The sequence below is a fragment of the Natator depressus genome, chromosome 1 (genome assembly GCF_965152275.1).
Source record: "Natator depressus isolate rNatDep1 chromosome 1, rNatDep2.hap1, whole genome shotgun sequence".
Classification (NCBI taxonomy): domain Eukaryota; kingdom Metazoa; phylum Chordata; order Testudines; family Cheloniidae; genus Natator; species Natator depressus.
The window spans coordinates 272,490,357-272,518,128 of record NC_134234.1 but is presented as its reverse complement, the minus strand read 5'-3'; the positions used below and the strand labels follow the sequence as shown (position 1 = coordinate 272,518,128).

At 43.6% G+C, this 27,772-nt stretch overlaps 1 protein-coding gene across 1 annotated transcript; it reads right to left on the bottom strand.

Annotated features, from left to right (window-relative positions):
• Positions 1 to 314: 314 nt before the first annotated feature.
• Positions 315 to 26,052, bottom strand: TSPAN19 (tetraspanin 19). The gene is made up of 8 exons (XM_074951268.1): positions 25,987 to 26,052; positions 25,825 to 25,897; positions 22,959 to 23,089; positions 13,568 to 13,642; positions 8,140 to 8,250; positions 5,646 to 5,789; positions 2,697 to 2,780; positions 315 to 386 (listed from the first exon to the last, which is right to left on the bottom strand). Exons 1-8 carry the CDS (start codon positions 26,050 to 26,052, stop codon positions 315 to 317), a joined length of 756 nt encoding a protein of 251 aa, XP_074807369.1.
• Positions 26,053 to 27,772: the final 1,720 nt, after the last annotated feature.

The window sequence follows — 27,772 nt, the reverse complement described above, 5'->3', positions numbered from 1 at the left end:
CCCTGTACTCACCTCCAATCACCGTACACTGCGGGTTCAGTTGCCCAGCAACTGTCCATTCTAACTTAGCTCAGAATTTAGGGGTTTTTTTGGTTGTATATGTCGCACTATAACTGTACATAACAGTGAAATATGGACAAATGGCTAAAGACTGGTAGTGTTAAGAAGAACACACAAAGTATCAATGATGAGAAGGGCAGGGGTACATGGGCAGCTTGTAGATCTGGAAGGAGGTACACAATAAGAAAAGTTTGGGAACCTCTGGATTAAAGAATTATTAGATAATTCATTCAATATAACAACACCAAAAATCTTTATTCCTTTTGTGAAATTTTATTCTTCTTGATGTTTTTGAACAGCAGTGCACTTAGTGTGAACAGGAGGACCTGAAAAAAGGAAGAAACAATGGGTTAAAAATTAAAGCGGGTCAGTTATTTATGCTCATTCATATCTAAATTTAATCTGTTGCAGGTTAGAGGCCAGATCCTGCTCCCACTGATGCCACAGTAGGCAGAACAACAGGAAAGATAGACCAATGGTTAGAAATGCTAACCTAGGACTTAGAAGACCTGGGTTCAGTTCCCTATCCCTTTCCTAAGCTTCTTGCGTGACCTTACACAGATCATTTGGTCTTTCTCTGACTTCGATCCCCCTCTGTACAATGGGAATAATAGCACTTTCCTACCTCACGGAAGTGTGTTATGAGGCTAAAGACATAAAAGACTGTGAGGCACTATGGGAATGGCGGATAAATAACGTAAATTTTGCCATAAACTTCATCTGCCCCGAAAACACACCAATTGGAAGAGATGGTGAGCAGAACAGAAAATCCTAAAAGTAAAATAATAAAATATCTGACAGAGAAAAGAATCCAGCAGAATATACCTGCAGATCAAAACGCTGCTCACAGATCAATTCCTTAAAGGGCTGTATGTCAGGAGAGATGGATAAATCAGTTCAGTCAGAATATGAATTAGTCTGTACCACATCCCAGTACTTAATATAAATAAGCCCTAAACCTTTTTTTTATTACTAATTTGGCCAACACTGATAATGGGGAATTCCACTGACCTTCCAATATATGACAGTAGGACAATAAAAGTCTATGGAGATACAGAGGTAGATTCTGTTCTCAGTCTCAGTATAAAACTGAGATAACTGAGTTTCCGACTCAGTGATTTGGGGTCTGAGCCAACTTCCTTTGTGCTCCAACAATTTCCATTGGTGGCAGTGGGACTTTGGGGTGCCTTTGGAATTCAGGGCGAGTCTTGGTTGTAATTAGACACAAATTTTGTTTTGTTTTTGCAGAGTTTATAACTTGTTTATGATATACTTTTCTCATAAATTTGAGAATGACTTTTCTTCCTCGCGTAATTTTGTGCTGTTTGACTTAGTGCACATGTATCAATTATTAATAATAATTAGGAGGAGGAGTATGGTATCATCTCTCAACCCCAGTAATGGACCAGGACCCCACTGTGCTAGATGCCATACAAACACACAACAACAAGATTGTCCCTGCCCCAAAGAGCTTACAATCTCCGTAACTGACTTTTCCTCCACTGCAGGTGAAAGAAACAAGCTGTATAAACAAATAAGAGAAAGGATGGGCATCAACATCACTGAAGAAGTCTTCACTGCTCTGGGCATAGGCGTGGGAAGTAGCAGTGTGGGGGGTGCTGCAGCACTCCCAGGTTTTATGGAGGGCCGGTGGCCCCATGCCCTGCTCACCAGTTGCTGGGGTGTTTCCCACACCTATGCCCTGATCCTGGCCCTCCGCCCGCCCTCAGCTCCCCAACCCCTCATCTCACCTGGAGCTCAGGTCCTGGCCATCCCCACCCGCCGCTCCCAGGCCTCTGCTCCCGGGGCCTGCCCCATTTCCAGCCCCACACCTGAAGCTCTGCTCCTGGGACCCCAGCCACCAGCCCCGCTCCCCAGCTGCTGGCCCCATGCCCGGCCCCACAGCTGGGGTTCTGCTCTTGGCCCTGCACGTGGGGTCCAGCCTCCTGGCCCCTGCCCGGGGCTCCGCTCCTGGCTCCACACCTGCCCCCAGCTGTGGCCTTGGCCCCTTTACCCCTGTCTCGGTCCCCCCTCCTGGAGACACAGCCCTGCTTCCAGCCTCAGGGCGGGGTGGGGACAGACGGGGTAAGGGGGCTGGCTTTAAGCACCCCCACTACTAAAAATGTTCCAGCGCCACTGGCTCTGGGAATACTGTTTCTGAGGCTATGTCTACACTAGAGACCTTACAGCAGCACAGCTGTACCAGTGCAGCTGCACCACTGTAAGATCTCTCGTGTATATACTCTATGCTGATGGGAGAGAGATCTCCCGCCGGCATAGTTAAACCACCCCCAACAAGCGATGGTAGCTATGTCAGTAGAAGAAGCTCTCCCACTGACATAGCGTTGTGCACAGTACCACTTATGCCACCGGCGAAACTTCTGTTGCTCATGGGAGTGTTTTTTTCACACCCCTGAGCAAAGAAGTTTTGCCAACATAAGTGGTAGTGTAGACAAGCCCTTAATTACCAAAACCACCAATAAATAGAGACTTATCTTGCTCCCGTTGAAGTTCATAGAACTTCCTACATGATTTTAATGGGGCAGGGTCATGCCCATAGAACACTAAACTTATCTTTGTGGGTCCCACTAGTTTGTCAATATTTTCTTATTTTTAAAAAAAGCAAGTACTCTTACCTCTACAGTAAGCAGTGCAATATTAATTGCAATTAAGGCCAAAGTGTTGTTTTCAAACCGCATTTTAATATACTCGTCACATCCCTAGGCAAAAGCAGATGAATAGTTGTTAACTGCAAAATTATTTTTGATTCCTGGATTCAGACTGCATGTTTATAACATGTCCCTGTTCAAATTTTATGCAACAACTTCCTACCAGGGATTTACGGGTTCTGCTACTTACTCATTGGAAGGCAGTCACATTAGTGTGTAATGCTGAGAGTTGGGCCCAAAACATTTTCAAGTGTTTTTTTTTAAATGTTTAAACCAATTTTTAAAAGTAAATGACTGAACTAGTTACCTTTTCACCCAAAAGTACTGGGACTAATGGCTGATCTAAGGGGGAATTTGCTTTTGTAAAAGCATATTGATGGATCCTCATTCAAGCATCCAATCACTCTACAATTGGATACTTAAAAGGGTATGTTTAGCTATTGCAAGTTTACTGTGATTCCCACTTATTATTCATCTCAGGATGGACTTATCTGTCTTCTGGATCATTGTTTGTGTTTGTTATACCAGTCACTTCAATAATTAATAAACTGTTATATAGGAAACAAGCTGAAAAGTAAAGAAGGGTCATTGTTACTGCAGGGAAAAGGTATTGTGCAGGTCTCACACTAATATAAACTTCCAATCTCCATGTCTTTTCCTCTTTCCACTTCCCTGTTTTTGAATAACAATATGTGTACATATTCAGAAATCTTGGAATAGTGTAAAGAATAAAGTTTTTTTAGATTAGGACTGCTCAAAGATTTTCTGTTGAACTGTTTTCCAACAGCAAATTGGATTTTTGATTAAATGAAAATTTTCATGAAGAGTCTCTGTTTTTCTTGAATTTGGGGATGAGGGGGTTTCTAGGAAAACAGAAAACCAAAAAAGGATTTCTCTTGTTTTTGACTGAAAGCTTTCAGTCTCTGGCAGTTTTCAGATAAAACACTAATTAGTTTCAGTTGTCAAACCATAAATATATAAATAAAAATATCTGTTTTTGAGCATTTGCTTTTTTGACAAAAAGTCTAAATTTTCCATGGGGGAAATAATGCTCTAATATATAGATGAGAAAATATGTCTCTATATCCCATTAAATGACCTGCTATCAGAGTTAATTCATTGCAACAACAGGGGACAGTACCAACTTGATGTGAAAAGAGTGAAATCATAGAATCATAGAATATCAGGGTTGGAAGGGACCTCTGGAGGTCATCTAGTCCAACCCCCTGCTCAAAGCAGGACCAATCCCCAACTAAATCATCCCAGCCAGGGCTTTGTCAAGCCTGACCTTAAAAACCTCAAAGGAAGGAGATTCTACCACCTCCCTAGGTAATGCATTCCAGTGCTTCACCACCCTCCTAGTGAAAAAGTTTTTCCTAATATCCAACCTAAACCTCCCCCACTGCAACTTGAGACCATTACTCTTTGTTGGCTGCTAGTTCCCTTTCCGTTGAAATTCAAGTTGCTGATTAGTATCTACAAACTCCTCAATGATCTGGGTCCTATTTGTTGCTGAAAATCTCTTTTTTTTCCATGCCAAACCATTCCAAAATATCTATGATTGACATGAGGTGCCTTCGGCTGATTGTCTGAAGAATATTGCCCAAGAGCATAGGATTATGGTATTTACTTTGGATCCTGCACCTCTTGAATTTTTTCCCAATGTAAGGTTATATGAGATCAACTCTGTGTGTTCTTAGGAAGTATGGTAAGATGTATCTGTTTGTTCCAGCTTTCTAATAACAGCAATCTGATGGCCCTAAACAAGCTTGTCCTTCTCTTTTATAATTAGATAGTTCTGATCTATCAGGGTTCTCAGATAATATGCTTCTTATTTTTCTGCTTGGGATTCTTTAATTCTGTAAAGTGCATGCAGATGTTCTGGTGAAAGACAACTCCTAAATAGGTGAATACACTGCTGGCATGATACAAGTAACAACAAAGATAACAATTATGCGTTGCCATAGGTTTTATGTTATATTCTTCACTCCTGTTCTGTAGCATAGCTGTACTTGCACACAGCACAAAATGGTGGATGGCAACAACTTTAGTACTGCACAAGCTACCGGTAAATGTTCTCTCATGACTGACTCACTCTGTGATGCTCCCAGCTCCTGTTATCCTGAGATCTCTTCCTTGATCTAGAGTTTCCTGTGTGGTAGACTCCTAAAAAGTAACAACCACGCCAGCAGCCTGCTCAAGAATGTCTTTGCTTTAATTATGAAGATCATTACTACTGTTTCAATTTTTTTAAAGGCACTTATAGTTTAATTAAGATTTGGAAAGAGTTTTCAAAGGTTAATTTAGGGTATGTCTACACTAGAAATGTAAGTTGATCTATATTAGATCAACTGATAGCCACTGCAGTAATTACTGTGGTGGTGCATGTCCACACTACCCTACTTGAGTTGGTGGAATGCGCCCTCATCAGGAGCGCTTCCACAGACCTAAGAGAGGCAGTGTGGGGAGCTGAAAGCCTGGTCTCTCAGCTCCCTGCAGCAAGCCCAGCTGCCCCACAAGCTCTGGGGCTCCTGATAGGCTCTCCCCCCCACACCCTGTTCCCCGCCAGGAGTCGGGGGGAAACCACCAGGGGCTTCTTGCCTCCCCGTTTCCTGCCAGAAGTGGCGGGGGGTTGGGGGGGGAGCCACTTGGGCTTCTCACCCCAGCTCCCAGGCAGGAATTCTCACCCCAGCTCCCAGCCAGCAGGGGGTCCACTCTCACCCAGCTCCCAGATGATAGCAGGGTCCAGCCACCTCCAGTGGAGCAAGGGGCAGCTGGGCTTTAGCTGTCCAGCTTTTTTATCAATTTCACGGCTTCTGCCTCACTTTGACCTAATTGTGTAGTGTAGACCAGCCCTAAGTTATCAAAGCTAGCTACTGTGTTCACTCAGGTGAAATAAAGTTGCTTATTCCTTACCTTAATGTACACTTCATTCTCGGGGGCATCACAAAACCATTCCTTCCTATTAGATTTTGTACATGAACATGGGACGTGATTTGTGTGTTCTTTATTTTCATTCTCTTCCCAGTCTGTAAAATTGTGTCTTCCACAGCATTCCAGCTGAAAAAAAAAAGATCCTGTACTTTTAATGCCAAAACAAATAAAGAACGACACAAGGTGCCCCCAAGGTAGACAGAATTATAGTACAATAAGAGATATTAGTAATAATGTCAATGATGTAGTTTATTCTTTAAAAATATGGTTTATATTGTCTCACCATCCTCTATCATGTAAGAATCAATCTCTTTTCCAAAACAGCCATTGCATATATTTGTAATATGCAATGGCATGTATGGAATGTTCATTTTACATGTGTATATTAGGAGAGGAATATGTTCTTAAAATGTATATTTGAAAGGAATTTCTATTTGTGGCACTAGGGTCATGACAGAACTACTAAAAATGTAAACTGGAAATGTTGTTATCATGTTTTTATTCCAGGACAAATGCCAAACATTTGGACCACCACACTCAGCCTTCGTCAAGGTTTAAATGTGAGCTAAGAAAGCATTCACTTTATAAACTGTTGTTTATTCAGTCAAGCAGTAGAGGCACCAAACTGACAACAGGCCAGGCCACAGTGACATACTACCAGAAAGAAAAAAGAAAAATCTGTAAAAATAGCAAAGGAAATGGAGTGCATTTCCATAATTAGGGCCAGATTTCTAAGGAGTACAGGTCTGATTTAGCCACCTCTGTAAGAGCAAGATTTTCCAAAGCACTCACAACTCAGCAGCTCTTATGGTGGCACAGTAAGATTTTTAAGAGCTCAGCTCCCAACATGCTGAGCTCTTTTGAAAACCTGGCCATTTACCTAAATGAGAGTGGAGCTCTTTTGACAATCTAGCCCTAAGGTCCTCATTTTAGGGTTAGCACTTGGCAAAAAGCTAACTACTACCACAAAATCCCATGGGTCAGCTCTAGGCATCCTTCCCAAAAACCTGTTTGAATATCAGTGGTAGAACTGTTTGGAAAGCTGAATTTCTGCCCTAGGGGAAATTCTAATATTCCAACATTTGTTTTCATCCTAAAACAGCATGAAAAGTCGAAATATCAAAAAAATTTAAAAAAAGAAAAGAAGAAACAATTCTGAAAAAATTCAATTTGGAAATGGCTATATATATTTTTATGTCATTTTTGACACTTCACAATATTGATTCAAAATGTTTCAGGTTGAAATGTCAATTCAAAAGAAAATGTACTGTTTAGAATTTTCCTGTTGAAAAATCAGATAATTTAGTCAAAAATGACATTTTCCTAGAAAATTTTTTTCAATGAAAAACCTTATTTTGCTGGAAAAACTTATCAAGCAAAGAGCTGTGAACTCTTAGGTTGTGGTTGTGTTTTTCTAACAATTGTTGATGACATCACACAAGAGCTGGAAGCAGAGTGGGGAATGCTGTCTTAGTTTATGATGATGATGTCACAGCACCAGCTGTTGCTGAAATCAGAACTTTGCAACTCAGAGAAGGAAGAACAGATTTTCAAAGAATGTTTGTTTTAAAATGTATCTGCAATGCAAATTAACTTGTAATTGCAAGGGTAGATACTGCTGTGAATTATTTGGGATCATAAATCATTGCCTATCATTTGTAAAGAACTTTGTAGTTCACCTTTTAAGCAATTTATCTCATGGAAAATGATGCTGCTATTAAGGACTTCTAACAAAGGAAACTGTTCATGTCTCACCATGTAATGAAAATGTTTATGAATGCTCTGAAATATTAGTAATAAAATGTTGATATGCAGGACTAATGTGGCTTTAAGTTGCCTGTGGCAGTCGGGGCTGGTGAAGAGAAATATAGCACCAGCAGGTGTTCTCACATGCACTTGGACACTATGGTGATGAGTATGGTATAATGCGTTGGAGAGATCGGCATTGCCCCTGAGGAAGGCACATGACAATTCCCTTGTGATTGCTGCGACAGTGTGACTCCAGCTATACCCTCTTACAGGATACAGTGTTCAATCCTCTCCATGCTGGGACACCTCCATTAGACAATGTACATGGGGTTGAGGCCACGGCCACATCCTGCCCACATCCTTTGTAGTTATTACCATTGGCCAAGGCATTAGAGAATTCTTGCCCTTATGCTCAGGGGCCTAATTAGGCCAGTGGCCTACAGTGACTGGGACTGTGCCTGCCCCTGCACAGGGTGGCAAAGCAAGGCGTGTGGGGGAGAGGCTTTTTGCACATCTGCAGAGCTAGCCCTATCAACCCAGTAGACATCCAAGTTTTCAGTTAAACAGTAGGGAATATATCTACTTACATCTGACACCAGCTGCCATGATATATAAGCCTGTGGCTAAACAACAGTTTTTCAGTCAGTGCTTTATGACATAAGACTTTTCATGTCATAAAAGGTGATAGAATATTTCTGGGGTGGTGATTTTTCAATTTTCTGCTTACAGTCTGCTGCACAGCATTCAGAATATTCCACTTGTGTTCTCTTCCAGTCAGATTTTTGTTCTCATAGTTAGAAATAACGGCATCAATTCTGTCATTCCACAGAATCTGGACCTGTTAATACAGAGCATTTACCATACACACTGGATGATTGAAAATAAACTGCTCAAAATACTGTATTATTACTATACAGAGGCCCCAACTGAGATCAAGGCCTCATTATGCTTGGTAGTGAGAAACAGTCGTTGTGCTGAAGAACTTTAGTCAAAATAGACAACATAGGCAAAAGGTGGGAAGGGAAACTGAGGCACAAACTTGAAATGACTTGTTAGAGATCACACAGCAGGTCAAAGACAGAGACAAAATCATCCTGATCTCCTGTCTCCCACTACAGTGCCCTATCCACTAGACCATGTTGCCTCTACTATGTCTTCTTAGAGTTCTGATGAAAGAACGTGTATGTCAGCAACGTGTTGTATACTCTGGTTTCATGAAAAGGCTCAGGGACCTGAAACCTGGACATTTCTGTTGTGGAAGGAGGCCTTCAGTGTTTCCACTTTTGGGAAAGGGGATACTGCAGTCTGTGTTTTTTCTTTTACTGACATTCTGCTTTCTCCAAGGGCCACCTGTGAGCAGCGTTGCTCTGGCCTCTTTACCATATATAAGAACACGGCCACGGCACCAGCAGAAAAGAAGAAAGCAAAGATGAACAAAGTGGTCCAGTGTAACAGCAGCCTCTAGGGCATTGGAGTGACAAATCACAGGGAAAAGTGCGGCTGCACAGAGGGCATGAGTATCATATGATGACATGCTGTAGGTCATGGAAACATTTCATTACCCCAATTAGCCTATTCATTCTGCAGACATGGCTGGAAGCTCTGCATTGTGAATGATAGCATGTTAGTGTAATTTATTATAATACCAGACCAGCATTATAGTTAGGATGAGATAAAATTGTATTTCATTTACTGCTGTCTTTAAAATAACACACACATGTGCGCGCACACACACACACAATTCAGAATGTATCATATCTGTTCAAATATTCCAATACAGAAAATTATTCTGTGACAGGCAGAACTCAGTCAGCATTCATTACTGGTTAAGAGGCAAATTCTGGTGCCATAGAGAGACCCAGATGCAGCAGAACAGATGCAGTTCTACTGTATAGTGTGGTGATAGGAGCTGGCTTTGGAAAACCTGCACAAGAGCCTGCACCCCCCTGTGCATGCTGAGCCTAGCTTCATGGGGACTCCGTTTGCATTCCGATGCAATAGAGTTTAGGGAGTATGGCCAGGAGAGGGAGGAGTCAGGACTGCTGTATAGAACCACCAATTACTGCCCTCCATAGAGCAGCAGTGCTGAAGTAAAGTGCGTAAACTACTATATGAAGCTACAAAACAGTGGAGTATCAGGCCAACAGCTTTGCACAATCTGTAGCTGCTGCTTCCTATTGTTAAAAAAATGAAGGTATGTAGGAGTCAATGGCAGATGCTGGGAAGAGAGGTGTGTCCTAAACCCCAGCCCTTGCAGAATTAGGCAGCTAGGTCTGGGATGCAGGGAGGTGCCTATTTCTGCTCATGATCCACAGCTAGTAAGCATCTCCTGGAGTCAGGTTCCTAAGCCATTTTTTCAAGAATAGCAGTGTTAGAGAGTTTATTCCTTCACTCTCCCACTTCCCTGGTCCTTCTCGCATGAACAGAGAGCAACAATACCCGAAGTCCGAAGGTGCAAACAATTCGATGTTTATTGGGGTGAACTTCCAGCAAGCTTAAATACAAGTTCCTTTTTCCTTATTTTCGAATCCCAACTTACTTCCTGTTTGCCCCTAATTTATATAGTAATATTCTTAGCTATACCTTAACCAATCATTCTACTGAAATTTAACTAACCAATCCTAACATATTGTAACATGATTAGCTAACCAATTATATCCCACCACCTTAATTAGCTTACACCCAGCAAAATTAATTATACAGCAGACAGAAGCAATCACAGAACCAGACAGAGATTATACAGACAAACAATAGCAAAGTGGGAACTATAATGACAAAACAATACAGAAGTGAGGATTTCACATCCCAGCTATTGATAAGTGAGTTCTTGCCAGACAGGATGCTATCAAACTAAGTTTCTTTTTACATTTTCTAGGCACTTCCCTTTCTCTAGAGGTGATAGGAATTATCAGGACAGGATTGTATTCAGGACAGGATTGTATCCAGGACAGCCCAATAGCACCTTCTTTCAATGTGACTAGTTTGGAATGTGAGGATGTGACTGTTCGCTTCCTGGCTTATGGCTGCCTCTGCTGCTTAGCCAAAGGCCTTAGCCTAAGCACAGGGCCTCAAACTGTCACAGTAAGAGAAAGGCCCTTACACCAGCAGACAGTGATTTTGATTCTTTCTTTTATACCTCTAGAACTAGCCAAGTGATAAGAATACCCCTAAATTCTTAAAGTACAGGCCTTTACAGACAGGTCTGAATATCTATATCCTAACAAGCAGCATTGCACATCTAACTCCACACAAGAAGGCTGGGGGTGGGGGGCAGAGAAATGAGACAGGCTAGGGGCCACCCCCTTTATAACCTTTAGTTCAGAGGTTAGGGAACTTACACACCATGGGTGTCAGAAGGGAAGAAAGAGGTTTCCCACCTTCTGTGTGCATGCCTTAACCACTAGACTACGGGATGCTCTGATGTGGGGCTCGCAGATGCCTTGTCTACACTAAAGGGAAAAGTCAATCTAAGCTATGCAATTTGAGTTACATGAATAGCATAACTCAAATCGACGTATATTAGATCTACTTACTGCAGGGCCCGCTCTACACGACATCAATGGGAGACACTCTCCTGTCGACTTCCCTCACTCTTCTTGATCTGGTGGAATACAGAAGTCGACAGGAGAGCGATCAGCCGTTGATTTAGCAGGTCTTCACTAGACCCGCTAAATCGACTATCGATGCATCTATTGCCACAGCGTCGATCCTCCGGTAAGTGTAGACAAGCCCTCCATCTCTCTGGTTGAAGACTTTCCACCTTGTATTAAACAATATGCATAGGGCCAGCAAATGAGTGAGGATAACTTGATAGCCCAGTGGGTAAAGCATTCACCTTAATGACAGGCAACTCACATTCAACTCCCTGCTTGTTAGGTGGGGAGGGATTGAAATGGCATCTCCCACATCCCAGGTGAGAACTGTAGCCACTGGGCTAAAGGTCACAAAAGAGGTGTGAGTTAGGCATGAACCACTTTGGGGCCTGACTCCAAAAGAGGGTTCCCAGCTGTGGACTGCAGGCCATGGTAGGTGCCTCTCTGCAGCCCAGACTTAGGCACCTATCTGCCTGATAGGGGCAAGGCTTAGGTTACATCCATCTCATCGGCATCTGGTGTTGAGTAGCTTAGGTGGCTCCTCGCCTACCATGCTTATAGTTGTGGATCCCATTCTCAGGCACCTATCTCTCTCTGTGCATTGTAAAGGAGCCTATGTGCCTAACCCAGCATTTGTGAATTCCAGTGATTTTCAAGGAGCCTAAAAGTTAGGTGTTGCAACACTTACTGTTGTAACATCTAAATCTTTTGTGGATACTAACCTCAGTGAGTTTAGGTGGCCTACAGGTTTAGACTGCAGCTGAGCAGCGGTTTTGTGGATTGCAGTGGTACCTAAATCTGGGACTTGGGTGCTTAAGTCCCTTTGTGGATCTGGGCCATAGTCATCACATAGAATTTTTGCATTCACAGACATGCTGGCTGTGCTTGCATTTAAAATAGAACTTAAGTTGACAAATAGTGTAATTAATTCATATATTTTACATGTCATGGTAACAATTACTGTTGCTACAAATTGCAAGATAGATACAGTTCTTACATAGTGGTTAATTATATCATTCATGTTATAAAGCTCATTACATAAGCTAATTATCTAATTTCAGCATAATTCTTCTATTATTCTTTAAAAATACATTAATTCCCTATTAACAGCCATTAGAATTTTACAAAAGGTCTACCAGTGGCAGTGCTAATGTATTGTACATTACCTACACTTCTTATATTTCATAAGAGAAAATACCTTCTGTCATGTGAACTACTTTAGGACCATCCCATCTAACACAGTTCCATATTTTCCCCCACCCAATCATTATCTTGTAGAAACATGTGTTCTATGTGGTCTTTAATTCAGCCTATATGTTCCCTCTAAACTGGGATAATACAATCTGAACTATAGCGCTACGGTCATTGTTTACACAGTCTTTGCTTGGATAGTGGGATTAAATACTTGGTACACGGAAGCCTGCCCCTTTAAGGGACAATGGGACTTTTGCCTGTCAGCACCGCACCCCGCTTCACCTGTGCTGGGTATCGAATTTAAGAGGAAGGAAGCGCAGTTGTGGGCAGCTGGCTGGAGAGGTGGGTATAAATCAGGCAGAGGTTAAGGAGTGGCTGTTCAGGAAATAGCAGGGAGCAACTCAAAGGAGCCCAGGAGAGGTGAGATGGAAATGAACCTGGAACGAGCAAAAGCTCAGCCCTAGGGTGGGCAGAAGAGTGCCTGAAATTAAAGGAGAGAAGACAGACCCCTTGGGAAGGAGGGGAGCCTTTGGGTTTTAGATCTGGATTCCCCAGAAGCAGTGGACTCTTGTTAATGACTTAGTTGGAGGGCAAAATCACTGCAGCAAGTCAATGGCATGGTGAGAGCAGGCTGAAGATTGTGTGGGGAAACTGGGGTGGAAGTGCTACATCTGCTGCTCTTGCTGCAGGGGGGTTCTCTGGGATGGTGAGTCATGTAACAATACCTGTGATTTTCTAAAGGCCAAATACCAACGCTGCTGCCCTGTACTGTGAGAAGTTGAATTTTATGGGGAAAGCCCCCTGGCAGCAGCCAGAGGTGTGCCATGGATCCCCACCCTTCTGTCTCTTCCTTCCCACTTCTGTATGCAGCAGTGGAGTCATCGGGGAGTTACGGGAATGTGGTGCTTTCTCTCAGCCCAGCACCAGAGCTGGCTGGCATCTTCTAAATGGAGATATCAGCAGGAAGTGGGTGCATTAGCCCACAGTGAAAGGTAGTGGGGTGACACCTACTCAACCCACACTCACAAGCACCTGTATCCCTTTCAAGCTCCCCCTGGGCGGATCTATTGGTGCTACTGCTGACCAGAATATCCTTGGCTCCTGCACAGGAGAAGGCTGTAAAGACAGTCTGTGGAGGAGGAGGTGGGGAATTAATTTGCATGAGAACCTTCCAAGTCTCCTTGGGTTCCAAGTGGCTCTGTGTCCCCTAATGTGTCAGCATGAGCATACTTGGGCATATTAAGTCCACTGCAGAGCTCCCATCTCAGTGCATAACATATCTCTGTACCCGCATAGGGATTGGCCCTTAATAATTTTAGCAACAATTTAAAATTAATAACAGGTCTATATGATAGAAAGTTTACATACCTCTTCTTTTCTTATATATATTAGCACTAGCATTGCAACTTGGACACCAAACAGCAGGACTATGAGTCCCGGATACTAGAAAGAAAAAAAATAAAAATAAATATCTAAATAAGAATTATTGCACAACAGAACATTGCATGGAAAGCTGCTTCATAAACTGAAATCTGATCAGCCATGCTTATTATTTAGATGTATTCCAATAAAAGTAAGGAAATATGTCCCTATAAAAGCAATCAGAGAGCACAATACATAGGTATCGCTGCTGCTGCCATTCAGGATTAGGCCACTGCTATATATACAGTGCTGCAGCGGCACGGCTGTACTGATACTACGGCGCATCTGGTGAAGACACTCTGTGCTTATGGGAGAAAGCTCTGATGTTGGCATAAAAAACCACCTTTGTGAGCAGCAGAAGCTATGTCAGAAGCTCTCCCATAAACGTAGCGCTGTGCACAAAAGCATTTATGTCGGTGTAACTTATGTTGCTCAGCGGAGGGGGGGATATTCACACCCCCACGTGACATAAATTTTGCCAAGATAGGCTGTAGTGTACACCTAGCCTTAGATATTAAGTAAGACACAATTTGATGACACTAGATTTAAAGAGGAAGCTTTAACTTTTATTGAAATAATGAGCAAAGTTACTGGTAGGTAGCAGAGATGTTAAGCATAATAATTACAGAGTAGTTGCAGTATATAGTGCCATTCATCTTGAAAACATTGTGAAACACTTAGGGTGAAATCCAGGCTCCTTTGAAGTAAACTATTATTTATTGGTATTATCAAAACAGCTAGTAGCCTCAGTTATGGACCAGGAATCCACTCTGCTAGGCACTATACAAACTTAGAATAAAAAGACATAAGAACAGCCATACTGGGTCAGACCAATGGTCTGTCTAGCCCAGTATCCTGTCTTCTGGCTGTGGCCAATGCTAACTGCTTCAGAAGGAATGAATCCATCTCCTGTTGTTCACACCCAGTTTGTGGCAACCAGAGACTAGAGATACCCGGAGCATAGGATTGTATCCCGGACCATCTTGGCTAATAGCCATTGATGGACCTATCCTCCATGAACTTAACTAATTTTTTTTGAACCCCACTATAATTTTGACCTTCACAGCATCCCCTGGCAATGAGTTCCACAGGTTAACTGTGCATTGTGTGAAGCAGTACTTCCTTTTGTTTGTTTTAAACCTGCTGCCTATTAATTTCATTGGGTAACCCTTGGTTCTTCTGTAATGTGAAGGAGTAAATAACACTTCTTTATTCACTTTCTCCACACCATTCACAATTTCATAGACCTCTATCAGATTCCCTCTTAGTCGTCTCTTTTCCAAGCTGAGAAGTTCCAGTTCTTCTCATACATAAGCTGTTCCATACCCTTAATCATTTTCGTTGTCCTTCTCTGTATCTTTTCCAATTCTAATATTTTTTTTTTGAGATGGGGTGACCAGAACTGCATGTAATATGTGTGGGCATACCATAGATTTATATAGAGGCATTATGACATTTTCTGGCTTATTATCTATCACTTTCCTAATGGTTCCTCGTATTCTGTTAGCTTTTTGACTGCCACTGCATATTGAGTGGCTGTTTTCAGAGAACTATCCACAGTGACTCCAAGATCTCTTTCTTCAGTGGTGACAACTAATTTAGACCCCATCATTTTATATGTATAGTTGGGATTATGTTTTCCAATGTGCATTGTTTTGCATTTATCAACAATGAATTTCATCTGCCATTTTGTTGCCCAGTCACCCAATTTTGTGAGATTCCTATGTAACTCTTTGCAGTATTTGGATTTAACTATCTTGAGTAACTTACCATCTGCAAATTTTGCCACCTCATTATTTCCCTTTTTCCAGATAATTTATGAATCTGTTGAACAGCACTGGTCCCAGTACAGATCCTTGGGGGACACCACTATTTATCTCTCTCCATTCGGACAACTGATCATTTATTCCTATCCTTTGTTTCCTGTCCTTTAACCAGTTACTGATCCATGAGCGGACATTCCCTCTTATCCACGAATGCTTACTTTGCTTAAAAGCCTTTGTTGAGGGACCTTGTAAAAGGCTTTCTCAAAGTCCAAGTACACTATGTCCTCTGTATCGCTCTGCTCCACGTTTGTTGACCCTCTCAAAGAATTCTAATAGATTGGTGAGGCATGATTTTCCTTCACAAAAGTTGTGTTGACTCTTCCCCAACAAACTGTGTCCATCTAAGACAGCCCCTTGGAGTTTTTCCATTGACTTCAGTGAGGCCAGGATCTCACTCTTAGTAATTAATCATAACAACCTTATGGAGACTGGCAATTAGATACCTGTATTATCATCTCCCTTTAACAGATGTAAAAAAGTGATGCAAAAAGGCTAAGGCACTATAGTCTAGTGCTGTAGATTGAGCTGGGGTAAGAGCCAGGATTAGAACTCAGGAGTTCCTAGCTCTGACTGGTGTGCCTCATTGACATTTGTGGTACTTTACCAACAAAAAGGATATCTCTCTGGGTCAAGGTTCTTATCGTCTAAATTAGATATTACACAAAAAAGGATAATAAAGAAATGGGGAGAAAAGGAATATAGGAGCATGAAAAACAAAAACAAAGATTGTGAGAATTTAAAATTATAGTCCAATCTCGCTGAAATTGATGTGTCTTGCCATTAATTTCAACTGAGTCCTTAAAGAACAGATATCAAATATGAGTACTAGTTACAACCATAATAGCCAAAATAACTGCTAGCTACTCTTTATTTAATCATACTTGGTGTTTTCATAATATAGCTATATTATAGCCATTTGTGTCTTCAAAGTATAAGTTATCTGTCGTGAAACACTCTTCATACTTAGTGTGATATAAATCTAATGGATTAAATCCTGGTGCCGTTGTATCAATGGGAGTTTTCTGATTGACTTCAGGAGGGCCAAATTTTATCCAGCAGAGCTTTATATTATCAGCAGAGCTTTCAGCAATGGATACGCAAAACACAAAACTGCGACATGATTCTCTTGGCCTTAGCCACACAAACTTCCCACTGATTTCATTGGGGAGTGATACATGAGTAATATCTGCACATTCAGGCCCAAGGCAAGATTACATGAAATATTCTTGTTTTACAAGGACTCACCGTAAGGCTTGCTTCACATATTCTTAGCTTGCTATTTGTCCTGTGTGATCCCCTAAGTTACATGGTATTGTCACTGCTTCCTGACTGGATGAGTCCCAACGTGTGAAGAGCTTTCAAGATGCCCACATGAACACTTTCAGTGGGAATAGTTTTGCTGATCCTCATTTACATGAGTACCTGAAACACTGATACCTGTGACATTTTGCCTTCTTCTGCCTTTTTCCCACACACTCTCCTCTGAATAGCATTGGAGGGGAAGCAGCAGTGCTGGTGCAGTTGCTGTGTTCTGCAATATAAGTAGCCCACATAGGGAATAAGTCCCTTATTTCCCTATACTCTTTGAAGTATGTACATAGACTGGCTCACGACCCATTAGTCAAGTCTAACCACATTCGTAGTAGAGCATTTATCTTGGAGTTCAGACAGGCCCCAATATATGCACAGGGGTCTGCTGTGTAGTCCTCTCTAGGCTCTCTCTACTGTTTCACTGCATTACCTGCTTCCTTTCTCTGAAGTGAAGCTACAGAACAAGCAAAGGCTTCTTCTCAGATTCTATCATCATTACAACATCCATAAGTTACTATCAGTTGAAATAAGCCCTTGTATGCACTTCTGCTTCTGTGCAAAGCTGTGCTGAAAATATAGCCTATTCGTAGATATAAAACTAAAAGGGACCATTGTGATCATCTAGTCTGATCTGTATAACATAGGCCATAGGGTTTAAGGTCCTTAAAGTTCACAAAGCAATTGCACGTTGCAGTGCTACAAGAGTAGTGTTAGTAATTTTGTATCTGAGACCATTTTTTTTTCCTTTTTACCTCCAGCTGTTGTTTTTTACTGTCTATTAGAGCAGCTGCTTTAGTATTTCTTAGGTCTACTTCTAAAGTTGTGAATGTCAGCCTGTCAAGGAAGGCCCTTAAGCAAGGAAGCTTGGCAGATCGCACATGCTGCTAGTGAGTCAATAATGCTCATCTGATTCAAAGGGGGCCAGCATCCTGAGAGCAGAGGTCCACGGACCCCTGGGGGTCCACAGACTATGTCTAAGGGATCCGCAAAAGTTTGTCATTACCATAAAACAGTGGTTTTAAAGGGGTCCACGCCTCCAGTCGAAATTTTTAGGGGTCTGCACATGAAAAAACATTGCAAACCATTGCCTTAGAGAAGTTGTGGGCAACTTGCAGCCTGTGGGCTGCACGCGGCCCACCAGGGTAATCTGCTGGTGGGCTGCCAGACTGTTTGCTTACGTTTGCATGGTCACCCACAGCTCCTCCCGCGGTTTGCCGTTCCCCGCCAATGGGAGCTGTGGAAGCAGCTCGGGCCTGACCGCCACTTCCCACAGCTCCCATTGGCCAGGAATGGCAAACCGCGGCCACTGGAAGCTGCGGGCGGCCATCCAAATGTAAACAAACTGAAGGGCCAAAATCCATTTGCTTCTGATGTAAGATCTTAACTACAGTTTCTGATAAGAACTTTTAATATAGGCCCAGATGAGGACTAGCTAACAAAGAACAATACCTGGCTAAGAGAAAGCTGGGGTAAACAGACAACTTTATGTGTTTCAAGTCAATAAGCAGAGTCAGCATGACTCCAGATAGTTAGTTGTAACTGGGTGTCCTTATCGCAAGTTATAGACACACGAAGCACTGAGAAGGGCCTCCAAGGTAACTTCCTGGTACTGATGCCAGAACAGAGTTCAGGGAGAGGTCTAACATGATTGACATGAGTTATGACACTCTCCCCTCACAGATGTATGCCAATCGTAGCCCACAGAAGTGCAAAGGGTAAAACTATAAACAGTCGTTATTTTTAGGTACTAATTACTGCTTTTTTGCTTCAAATCTCCAGGATGATTTAGTTGGGGATTGGGCCTGCTTTGAGCAGGGGGTTGGACTAGATGACCTCCTGAGGTCCCTTCCAACCCTGATATTCTATGATTCTATGATTCTATTAATGTACCTGTTGGTCAACTGGGAGAGCTGCTACCTCCTTCCCCTGGACCCCAAAATTAGAATTGAACCTCTATACTTTAATAGAAATAGTTTAAGGGTAATTACCTGTGTGTAAGCAATATGTTAATTTGAACCATGGGTGGAGCCATTATGTAATCTTTTAGACCATTGTTTTATTGTGCTTATCTTTGTCTTACTATCCAGGGGCTTGGGAAAACCCATCCCTGTTGCTTCTCTCCACCCAATGAGCACCCTACATAATCTATTGTAATTAATTGCCTAATAAGCAAAGTGACACTCTGCCAGCACTGTGCGTAATAAACTTCTGTGCTTGACTCTACACAGTGTCCATTTCTGATCCTTCACAAACAGTCTGGCGGCCCGCAGGTTGCCCACCATTGCCTTAGAGGGACAGAATTTTGACCAGCCTGAAAAGAAGATACTATTGAAGTAGCTGACAGATGTGGAAGGAACCACTCCCATGTTGGAATTCTGGTTATACCTGGAAAGATACTTTTATCCTGAACAAGGCATAGGGGGTGGAGTGTGTGTGGGGGTCTTGCACCATTGTATTTACACCTTCAAATCTGAATTCTCCATTCACAATAGCAATATCAGTTTACATTCACTTTTCACAGGTATGAATGACTACATCGGGTCTAAGGCAATGGAGAAACAGGCCCTAACTAATTAGCTGTAGTGGGAATTGCCCTTCTAATCACCCATCTCCTGAATGCATGCTGTATGGCAGAAGTGTCCAAACTTTTCCTCTCATGCCCTCCCCTGCTTACCAGTAATGGAATTTGTCAGTGCCGTGCCTCCATTACTGCACAGTTAGCTCTGTAGTGGAGCTTGGGCTGAAGGTGGAACTGGGGGAAGAACTGAGGATGGGGGAGCAGCTGGGGCTAGAGGCGGAGCTGGCCTGGGGCAGAGAGGGAATGGGGGCAGAGCTGGGCTGGGAGTGGAGCAGGGGGCACAGTGAAGCTGCCTCTGGGGCTGGAGCTGGTCTGGGGGCAGAGCAGGGGGACGAATGAAGCTGTGGCTGGGGCTAGAGCTGGTCCGGGGGCAAAGCAGGGCTGGATGGCACTCCCCCCCGGCCCCCCATGGGGGCTGGCCTGGGCCCCGCCACACAGCCCCCTGAACATTCCTCTGCACCCCCCCTTGGAGGGCATGACCAACAGTTTGGGGACCACTGTTATATGGGATGGTAAATATTTCAATTATTCCTTCTCTTCCTATGCTTGCAAGTCTTCACTTTCAGAAAGGCCATAAAGTGAGCACTGCTATCTCTGCTGAGCCTGTCCCTGCTAATATAAGTCAAACTGTGAGCCTGCTCTGCGGAGTCTGCTGTGCAGCACACAAGTGCTTCATTTCATCCACTGAAGCACTGCACTCAGGAGACCTGACTCCACAGAGCGCCACAGCTTGCTGGGCAGGCAGACTATTGTCAGCAGGAGGAGCAATGGTTTAGAGCAGCAATTCTCAAACTGTAAGTCGGGACCCCAAAGTGGGTCATGACCCTGTTTTAAGGGGTCGCCAGGGCTGGCTTTAGACTTTCTGGGGCCCAGAGCTGAAGCCGAAGACTGAGCTTTGGCTTCCATTAAGCTTCAGCTTCCGTTTAGCTTTGCCCCCATCTGCCCAGAGCGGCAGGGCTTGGGCAGGCTCAGGCTTTGGTCCTCCCTCCTGGCGTTGTGTAGTAATTTTTGTTGTCAGAAGGGGGTCCCGGTGCAATGAAGTTTGACAACCCCTGGTTTAGAGTGAAATCTGATTGCCCTGTTGAGGTTTTGTCTGAGGGACAGGGACACTTTTTCTTGAACAGTTCCAAGAGCACAGGGAATACAACATGCAATAGCACTACCAATTTACAACTGAAGACAGCATCAAGTAGTAAATTAAAGTCAACCAAATGTAAGGGTCTAAGTGAACTGAATGAATTCTCCCCTGACAGCTAGCTGGGATGGGGAGAGACTTCCGGAGCACACCTACTCTGCATAGATATCTGGCAGATAGAGCAGTATTGCTTAAAATAATCAACTTTGGCTGGTGTTGGGTTACAAATCACTTTACTATTGAGTGCAGGGGTAGTGAAATGCTGATACCAATGTTGTTGGCATTATTGTATGAATACAGAAAAGCAGGACTGTGCTTAACCTGTCCCAGATTAGGGGGTCACCCACAACTGATAGGACCTCGTTAAGCCATGGTCTCAAATGCCAGAGCCCTATGAAAGGCTCCCTAGGGGGCCCCAGACTGGTTTAACCTGTTCTTCCCCACTGTTCAAAGAAAGAGCTAAACAGGCTTCATTAGGAGCCTCTTTGTTATTTTAAATGCTGAATCAGAGCTGAAATCAGTTGTGGTGGGACTGTGTTTCTGCCCACCCTGCAAAGAGCTGAAAATTACTACAAGACTGATGTGCAGCAGTCACAGCAGAGAGACAGGTGGCTGACAGTTGGCCAGTGAATGAGCGAGGCAGTGAGCAGAATGAGAGGCTGGTGAGGCAGTAAGGAACCGTGGTTGGCGGGGTGGCCAGGCGGCAAGGAGCAGCAGCTGGCGGGGCAGCCAGCCAAAGCAAGTGCTCAGCTGGCAGCGCAAGCAACGTGCCTTCTTCCCCAGGTGGGAGATGAACTCACACAGACGCACCTCTGAACCCCGAGTCCTCTCTGACCAAGCACAACTTCTGTGAGTGGGGTGTGGTAAGGGAGCAGAGAGGGACACAGAAAAGGAACTGTTTCAGAGTAGCAGCCGTGTTAGTCTGTATCTGCAAAAAGAACAGGAGTACTTGTGGCACCTTAGAGACTGACAAATTTATTTGAGCATAAGGTTTCATGAGCTACAGCTCACTTCATCGGACGCATGCAGTGGAAAATACAGTAGGGGGATTTTATATACACAGAGAACATGAAACAATGGGTGTTACCATACACACTGTAATGAGAGTGATCAGGTAAGGTGAGCTATTACCAGCAGGAGAGGGAAAAAAAAACTTTTGTAGTGATAATCAAGGTGGGCCATTTTCAGCAGTTGACAAGAACGTATGAAGAACAGTAGGAGGGAAAAATAAACATGGGAAAATAGTTTTACTTTGTGTAATGACACATCCACTCCCAGTCTTTATTCAAGCCTAATTTAATGGTGTCCAGTTTGCAAATTAATTCCAATTCAGCAGTCTCTTGTTGGAATCTTTTTGAAGTTTTTTTGTTGTAATATTGCCGCTTTTAGGTCTGTAATCGAGTGCCCAGAGAGATTGAAGTGTTCTCCGACTGGTTTTTGAATGTTATAATTCTTGACATCTGATTTCTGTCCATTTATTCTTTTATGTAGAGACTGTCCGGTTTGGCCAATGTACATGGCAGAGGGGCATTGCTGGCACATATCACATTGGTAGATGCTCAGGTGAACGAGCCTCTGATAGTGTGGCTGATGTGATTAGGCTTTATGATGGTGTCCCCTGAATCCTGCTTGTGGCATTCTCCCTAATTAATGTCAGGTGCCTTCCCTCCTTTCATGAAAAGTTTCTTTTCTACATTCAGACTCTATGCTTGCGAGTAGGCAAGTATTGCCTCTCAGAGGCACCCATGGGTGGTGTGTAATTTTCTCAGATTACTGGGTCGGGGCTTGAGTTGGTTCTTTGTTGCACTGTTGAAAAGAAACCCCTAGATATTGAACCCAGCCCTGATTGCTGCTGGATCCATCTGGCAGAAGGGTTATACAAATAATCCAGTAAAATAATCTGGCTTGGTAGCAAAACTGACAATGCAATTGTTTTTTTCCAGTACTGTCACCGCAAGGCGAACCTATACTGTTAAAAGGGTGGCAAGATCTACAGCATACTGTAATTCCACAAGGTGTTGCTATAAGTGGGTCTTTGCGGGAAGCAACCTTTATAGTCTGAAACTAAAAAGGAGTTTTACAAATTGCTTCGGGGCTAGAGGCATTTCCCCCCCCCGCCCCGAAAAGAGCTTACTGATAATAAACTAATGTTGCAAATGTACCTAATGGATAAAATTTGCAATGTTCTAACATTTTTAAACCCATATGCTTAATGCTCACTAGTATTGTGACTTGATAAAAGCAATTTGCTGCAGCTTATTCTCATCTGGTAATGTCTTCTCTTATGCCACGCAGCTTCTTACATCATGATCTCTCATTTTATATTCACTCTCCTTATCTATTTCTGCGGAACTTCACACGTGACACAGGCATTTGGTAGAAAGTAAATAATAATATTGGGACACTCTGTTCCTGTAATATGTTCATTGACCGTGCTTTGCAAGTTAACATTTTAAATCTGGAGTCATTTCACAAGAATGTACTTACCAGAATTAGAAACCATCTGATTTCTTTAAAGCTTCCTAGGAATCCCAAGAATGAAATAAAAACAAGGATGAATCCAACACCAAGCAACATATAAGAAATATATACTACCAAATGGCTCTCACCTGTGAGAACTGAAACAAAATGAATTCATAAAATGTGATTTTTTTTTCTTGGTAACTTCCACTTCCACAAAACATCTGCCATCAAAACTTCTTCATTTTTAAAAATTCATTGTCCCAACTTTTTTAAAGCCATTGTTGAAAGACGGAATTAGTGAAGTCACCAAATGAAGTTATTACCTTCACTGCTAGATCTGGCTAAAGAGACAGAGGTCTGCTTTTCTCTTGATATTTTGCTAACTCCCAGTATTGTTCAGAGGAGGTATACACTCAGTGGTGAGCTGGAGCCGGTTCGCACCGGTTCGCTAGAACCGGTTGTTAAATTTAGAAGCCCTTTGAGAACCGGTTGTTCCACGAGGGACAACCAGTTCTAAAAAGGCTTCTAAATTTAACCGGCCAAAAGTGGCACCTTAGGCGCCGACTCCATGGGTGCTCCAGCCCTGGAGCACCCAAGGGGAAAATTTGGTGGGTGCAGAGCACCCACCGGCAGCTCCCCACCCCACCCCCGGCCCCAGCTCACCTCCGCTCTGCCTCCGCCTCCTCCCCTGAATGCGCCGCCCCGCTCTGCTTCTCCGCCCTCCCAGGCTTCCCGCGAATCAGCTGTTTGCGTGGTAAGCTGGGGCAGGCTGAGAAGCAGGCCGTGGCTTCCCGCTCAGGCCCAGGGATGCGGAGGTGAGCTGTGGCGGGGGGCGTGAGGAGGGGCGCCCGCACCGCAGCAGGTAACCTGGGGGGGGTGGGGCACGCAGGGGAACCAGCTCGCCTCTGCCACCCTCAGCCTGAGTGTGAAGCCGCCACCTGCTTCTCAGCCCTCCCAGGCTTCCTGCCGAACAGCTGATCTGTGGGAAGCCGGGAGGGGGGGAGGTGGAGCGGAGAAGCAGAGAGGGGCAGCGTGTTCAGCGGAGGAGGCGGAGCGGAGGTGAGGTGATCTGGGGCTGGGAGTGGGGTCGGGAACTGCCGGTGAGTGTCTGCACCCACCAAATTTTCCCCGTGGGTGCTCCAGCCCCGGAGCACCCAGGGAGTCGGTGCCTAAGGTGCCACTTTTGATGTGATCAATGGTGGAGCGGCCACTCCCCCTACTCCCCCCCCAGCTATGCTCCCCCACCCCTAGGAGCCAGAGGGACCTGCCAGATGCTTCCTGGAAGCTGCCCCAGGTAGGCACCTCCGGGACTCCCCACCTCGCCCCCCAGCAGGTGCCTCTGGCTCTTAGGGGTGGGGTGGGCACCCACTATGGTGGCCCAAGAGACCCTCCTGCCAGGTTCTGGGGGCAGTCAGGGGACAGGGGTCATCAAGGAATGCGGGGGGGTTGGATAGGGCAGGAGTCCCGGGGGGCAGGGGTGGGCAACGACCCCCTCGTGGGGTGAGGAGGGAATCCGTTGTTAAGTTTTGGCAGCTCATCACTGTATACACTCACATAGAAAGTAGTTCCATTTTTGAGAGTTCAGTCTGAAACCATAGTACAAGGCATTCTGGGACACCCAGAGTTGTCCAGCAGCACATCAGATGTAAACAAGGATATATATAGTAGAGTTGTGTGAACAGTTCATAATGAAACCAGAGGACACTCACCTGCTTATAAGTTTGTTGTGCTCTCAAAATTCATGCTAGATTCACAAACTCTTTGGGCATGGGTCCAGTCCTCCCTAACTGGAGGACCAGGACCAGGCTTCCATTTATATTTTATCATCTTTGTGGACATGAGAAGATGGTTGTGATTCCACCCTCCACCCCTCTACATTGTCAGTGTCTTGTGTCAGAGTTACTTTACTGACTAGATGAGTTGTGGTTCTTTGTCACTCAGACAGGTCTTAAAGGTGTGGCTCCTCACAGGTGGGAAGGATCCTTATCTCAAGAAGTAATTCTGAGAGGGACTTCAGGAGTGTGGGTATGTGCTTCCTGCCCATGGGGAGAAGGCAAAATGGTTGGTGCTAATAATGCCAGCAGCAGGAGGGGAGCTGCCTCTATACTCTATTGCAGAAATAAAGAGATGTGGTTTTGTTCCTTAACTAACTTGTTCTCATGTCATTATTCTGGGGACTCTGCCTAGCTGTGCCAATCCACCGACAAGTAGACCACAAGGTCACATAATGCTTTTCAGGAGAGAGCTTGCTTTCCTCCTCCCTATGTTAGATCTCTGGGGGTAACCATTTAGACCACTCTCTGCCCCAAAGGCTGACATGGGAGGAGACATCTAAGGTGAACTCTTTCTTTCCCTTCTTCCATGTCTACAAGAAAGATTTTTGGACCTTTGTGACCTTCAAATCACCTCAGTGTTGATATCTGGGACAATGTAGTTGGCCCCTTCCTCCACATTCAGCCTTTGTGGAGGTGGTTGCTCCCCTTCGAGTCTACATAGGAAATAGCTTGTGAATCCTTGAAGATCTTTCCTATTATTACAGGTGGGACAGGGGCTCAGGCCTGGTCTATACCTAAACTTGAGGTTGACCTAGCTATGTCAGCTACATTCATACCCCTGAGAGATGTAGTTAAATTGACCTAAGCTCTGTTATAGATGCCGCTCAACAGAAGAATACCTCTTCAATTGCTGTTCTAAGGATCTATGCTATAGATTTCTTTCTCTCACGGCAATAGATTTGTCCAGTGAGGGACAACATAAATTACAGCAAAGTTAATTCATTGCATTTTAATCCAATGCTGCCACCTTGTGAAGAAATTCAATAATTATTTCTGTTAGCTTGTATACGTTTTGCTAGTCATGGAATGAAGAAAAAATATCTATTTATACTCACATAAAACAGTGAATAAATTGTTTCTGTCAATTAGAAGCCACACACCAAACATCATAAGCATAAGACCTAAAACCTGAAAATAATGTTTTTTTTAATTAATACAGTTGCTGAATAATATTTACCAAGTTATTTAACTTGTTAAAAATAAATCAAGATTCTTACCAAGAAAATTCCATTGAAGATGCTTAGAAAGTATTTTAGGATTAATATTTTATCTCTCGGTTTCATTCTCTTTCTTTTTCTGAGTTTTTAATGGCTTCTGAAAATATAATTATTCATTCAACATAAATCATTCGTTCAGTATTATCAATGAGATAAGTAACTCCTTCAGTATATGTCTGAATACAGTTCTATAAGTGTAAATATTTAAAACTGCTATTTTGAGTTACAAAGTGGTAGCATCATCAGAGGTGCCAAGATGGTTGACATGTCATGGCTGCCTTATAGCTGTGACCAATCTTACATTTTCTTTTTCAGTCTTTTCTTTATACATCTGCAAAAACTTTTTGAAGCAAGAGGGATGAAGGTCTGTGTGTCAAAGATGTCAGTTATAGTTCTGTCGGCTATACACTTACACAGCACCACTGTGATCATGAAGCTCCCGCTTGGCTGCTGCTAACCCTGTAGGCACCTTGACTCAGCACCTAACATTATTGGATTGTATTAAAGAAGTTCTGTATTAAAATCACAAATGAGTTTGATTCCCCATAGTTTAAATTCCAGGGTATTACTAATTAAGAGGTCTCTTGGTTTTTGGTACTGTTTCTCTCCCTCTCTGTGTGAAACTTGCAAGATGCTAATTGTGTTAGTACATTCTAAGACACAGTCTGTTCTCAAAGCAGTTCTTTCTAACAACAACTACTCACACAGAGAGAGACTCAAAGCAATACTCTGTAACAACAGAAACAGCACCCAGAGACTCCCCGCCCTTTTGCTGTATTCATCTCCCTTTGTTAACAATTGTGATTAAAATAGAGATAGAGGATGTATGTGGATGGATGCTTGGTGTGGATAATAACTGAATGATCAGAGAGGTGCCAGCCTAAGAATCCAGTGTCCATCGGCTGAAGAAGGTGTCAAGTGGAAATAACCAGAGACCCCCAGAGGGCAGACTGGAATCCACCCAACAGCCTCAAGAATGGGAGAACCAAAGAACAAGATAACATCTGGTAGCACGGAGCCGTCAGGAATGTGCCATCTGCTGATTGATTCAGCAACAGCATGATGAAGCAATTCCCATAGACTGGCATAGGAAGAAATTCCTATAAAAATGGACTCTAGAAAGTGAGAACTTTGGGGTCTGATTCTGCAAACCAACTTCCAAGAGCATCAGATGAGCATCTGACAAGGCCCTGCTCCCTCCTCATGTCCAGGCCACCTGGCCAGTGGCTTGGCATGAGCAACTCTAAGGCTGGTAACTATGATAACAACCTTACAGTACCTGTGTGTGTGTGTTCGTATGAATGAATGTGTGAATAAATATGAAATTGAATGGAATGTTATAGCTATAACTAACTGCTTACTATGATTCTTTCTGTATTCATAATAAATGTGGCATTTTGCCTTTTCCCCTTTAATAAGATCCTGCTGGTTTTTATTTTATTGGTATAACAACATTCCACTGTAAAAGTTCCCTCGATGCCTAAGTTTTAGATCTAGGGGCATGTGCGCCGCTTCCCCATTCTAGGCGTTTGGAGGCCTATCTCCCACCTTACATCCTAGTGCCCAGCATAAGGAATAGGGCAGAGCAAAAGATATCATGGCTGGGATAAGCCCCAGAGCAAATCATGAACCAGGGGAAGACAGGCATTTGGCCGCCTAAGTCGTGTGAGGGGCCCAATCTGGGAGGTAGTCACTGAGCATTCCATTCAAAATATGGCCAGAGGAAGATGAGGTATTATTGCCTATTTTATAACTTTTACCCACGTGATTAGCACACTCACCTGGG

Excerpts from the sequence above, each read along its gene's own strand:
- TSPAN19 (XM_074951268.1), bottom strand. The coding sequence starts at position 26,052 with ATGAAACCGAGAGATAAAATATTAATCCTAAAATACTTTCTAAGCATC. Across the intron at positions 8,251-13,567 it reads TATATATAAGAAAAGAAGAG|GTCCAGATTCTGTGGAATGA; the intron begins GTATGTAAACTT and ends CTGTATTAACAG. Across the intron at positions 2,781-5,645 it reads AGAATGAAGTGTACATTAAG|GGATGTGACGAGTATATTAA; the intron begins GTAAGGAATAAG and ends GCTTTTGCCTAG.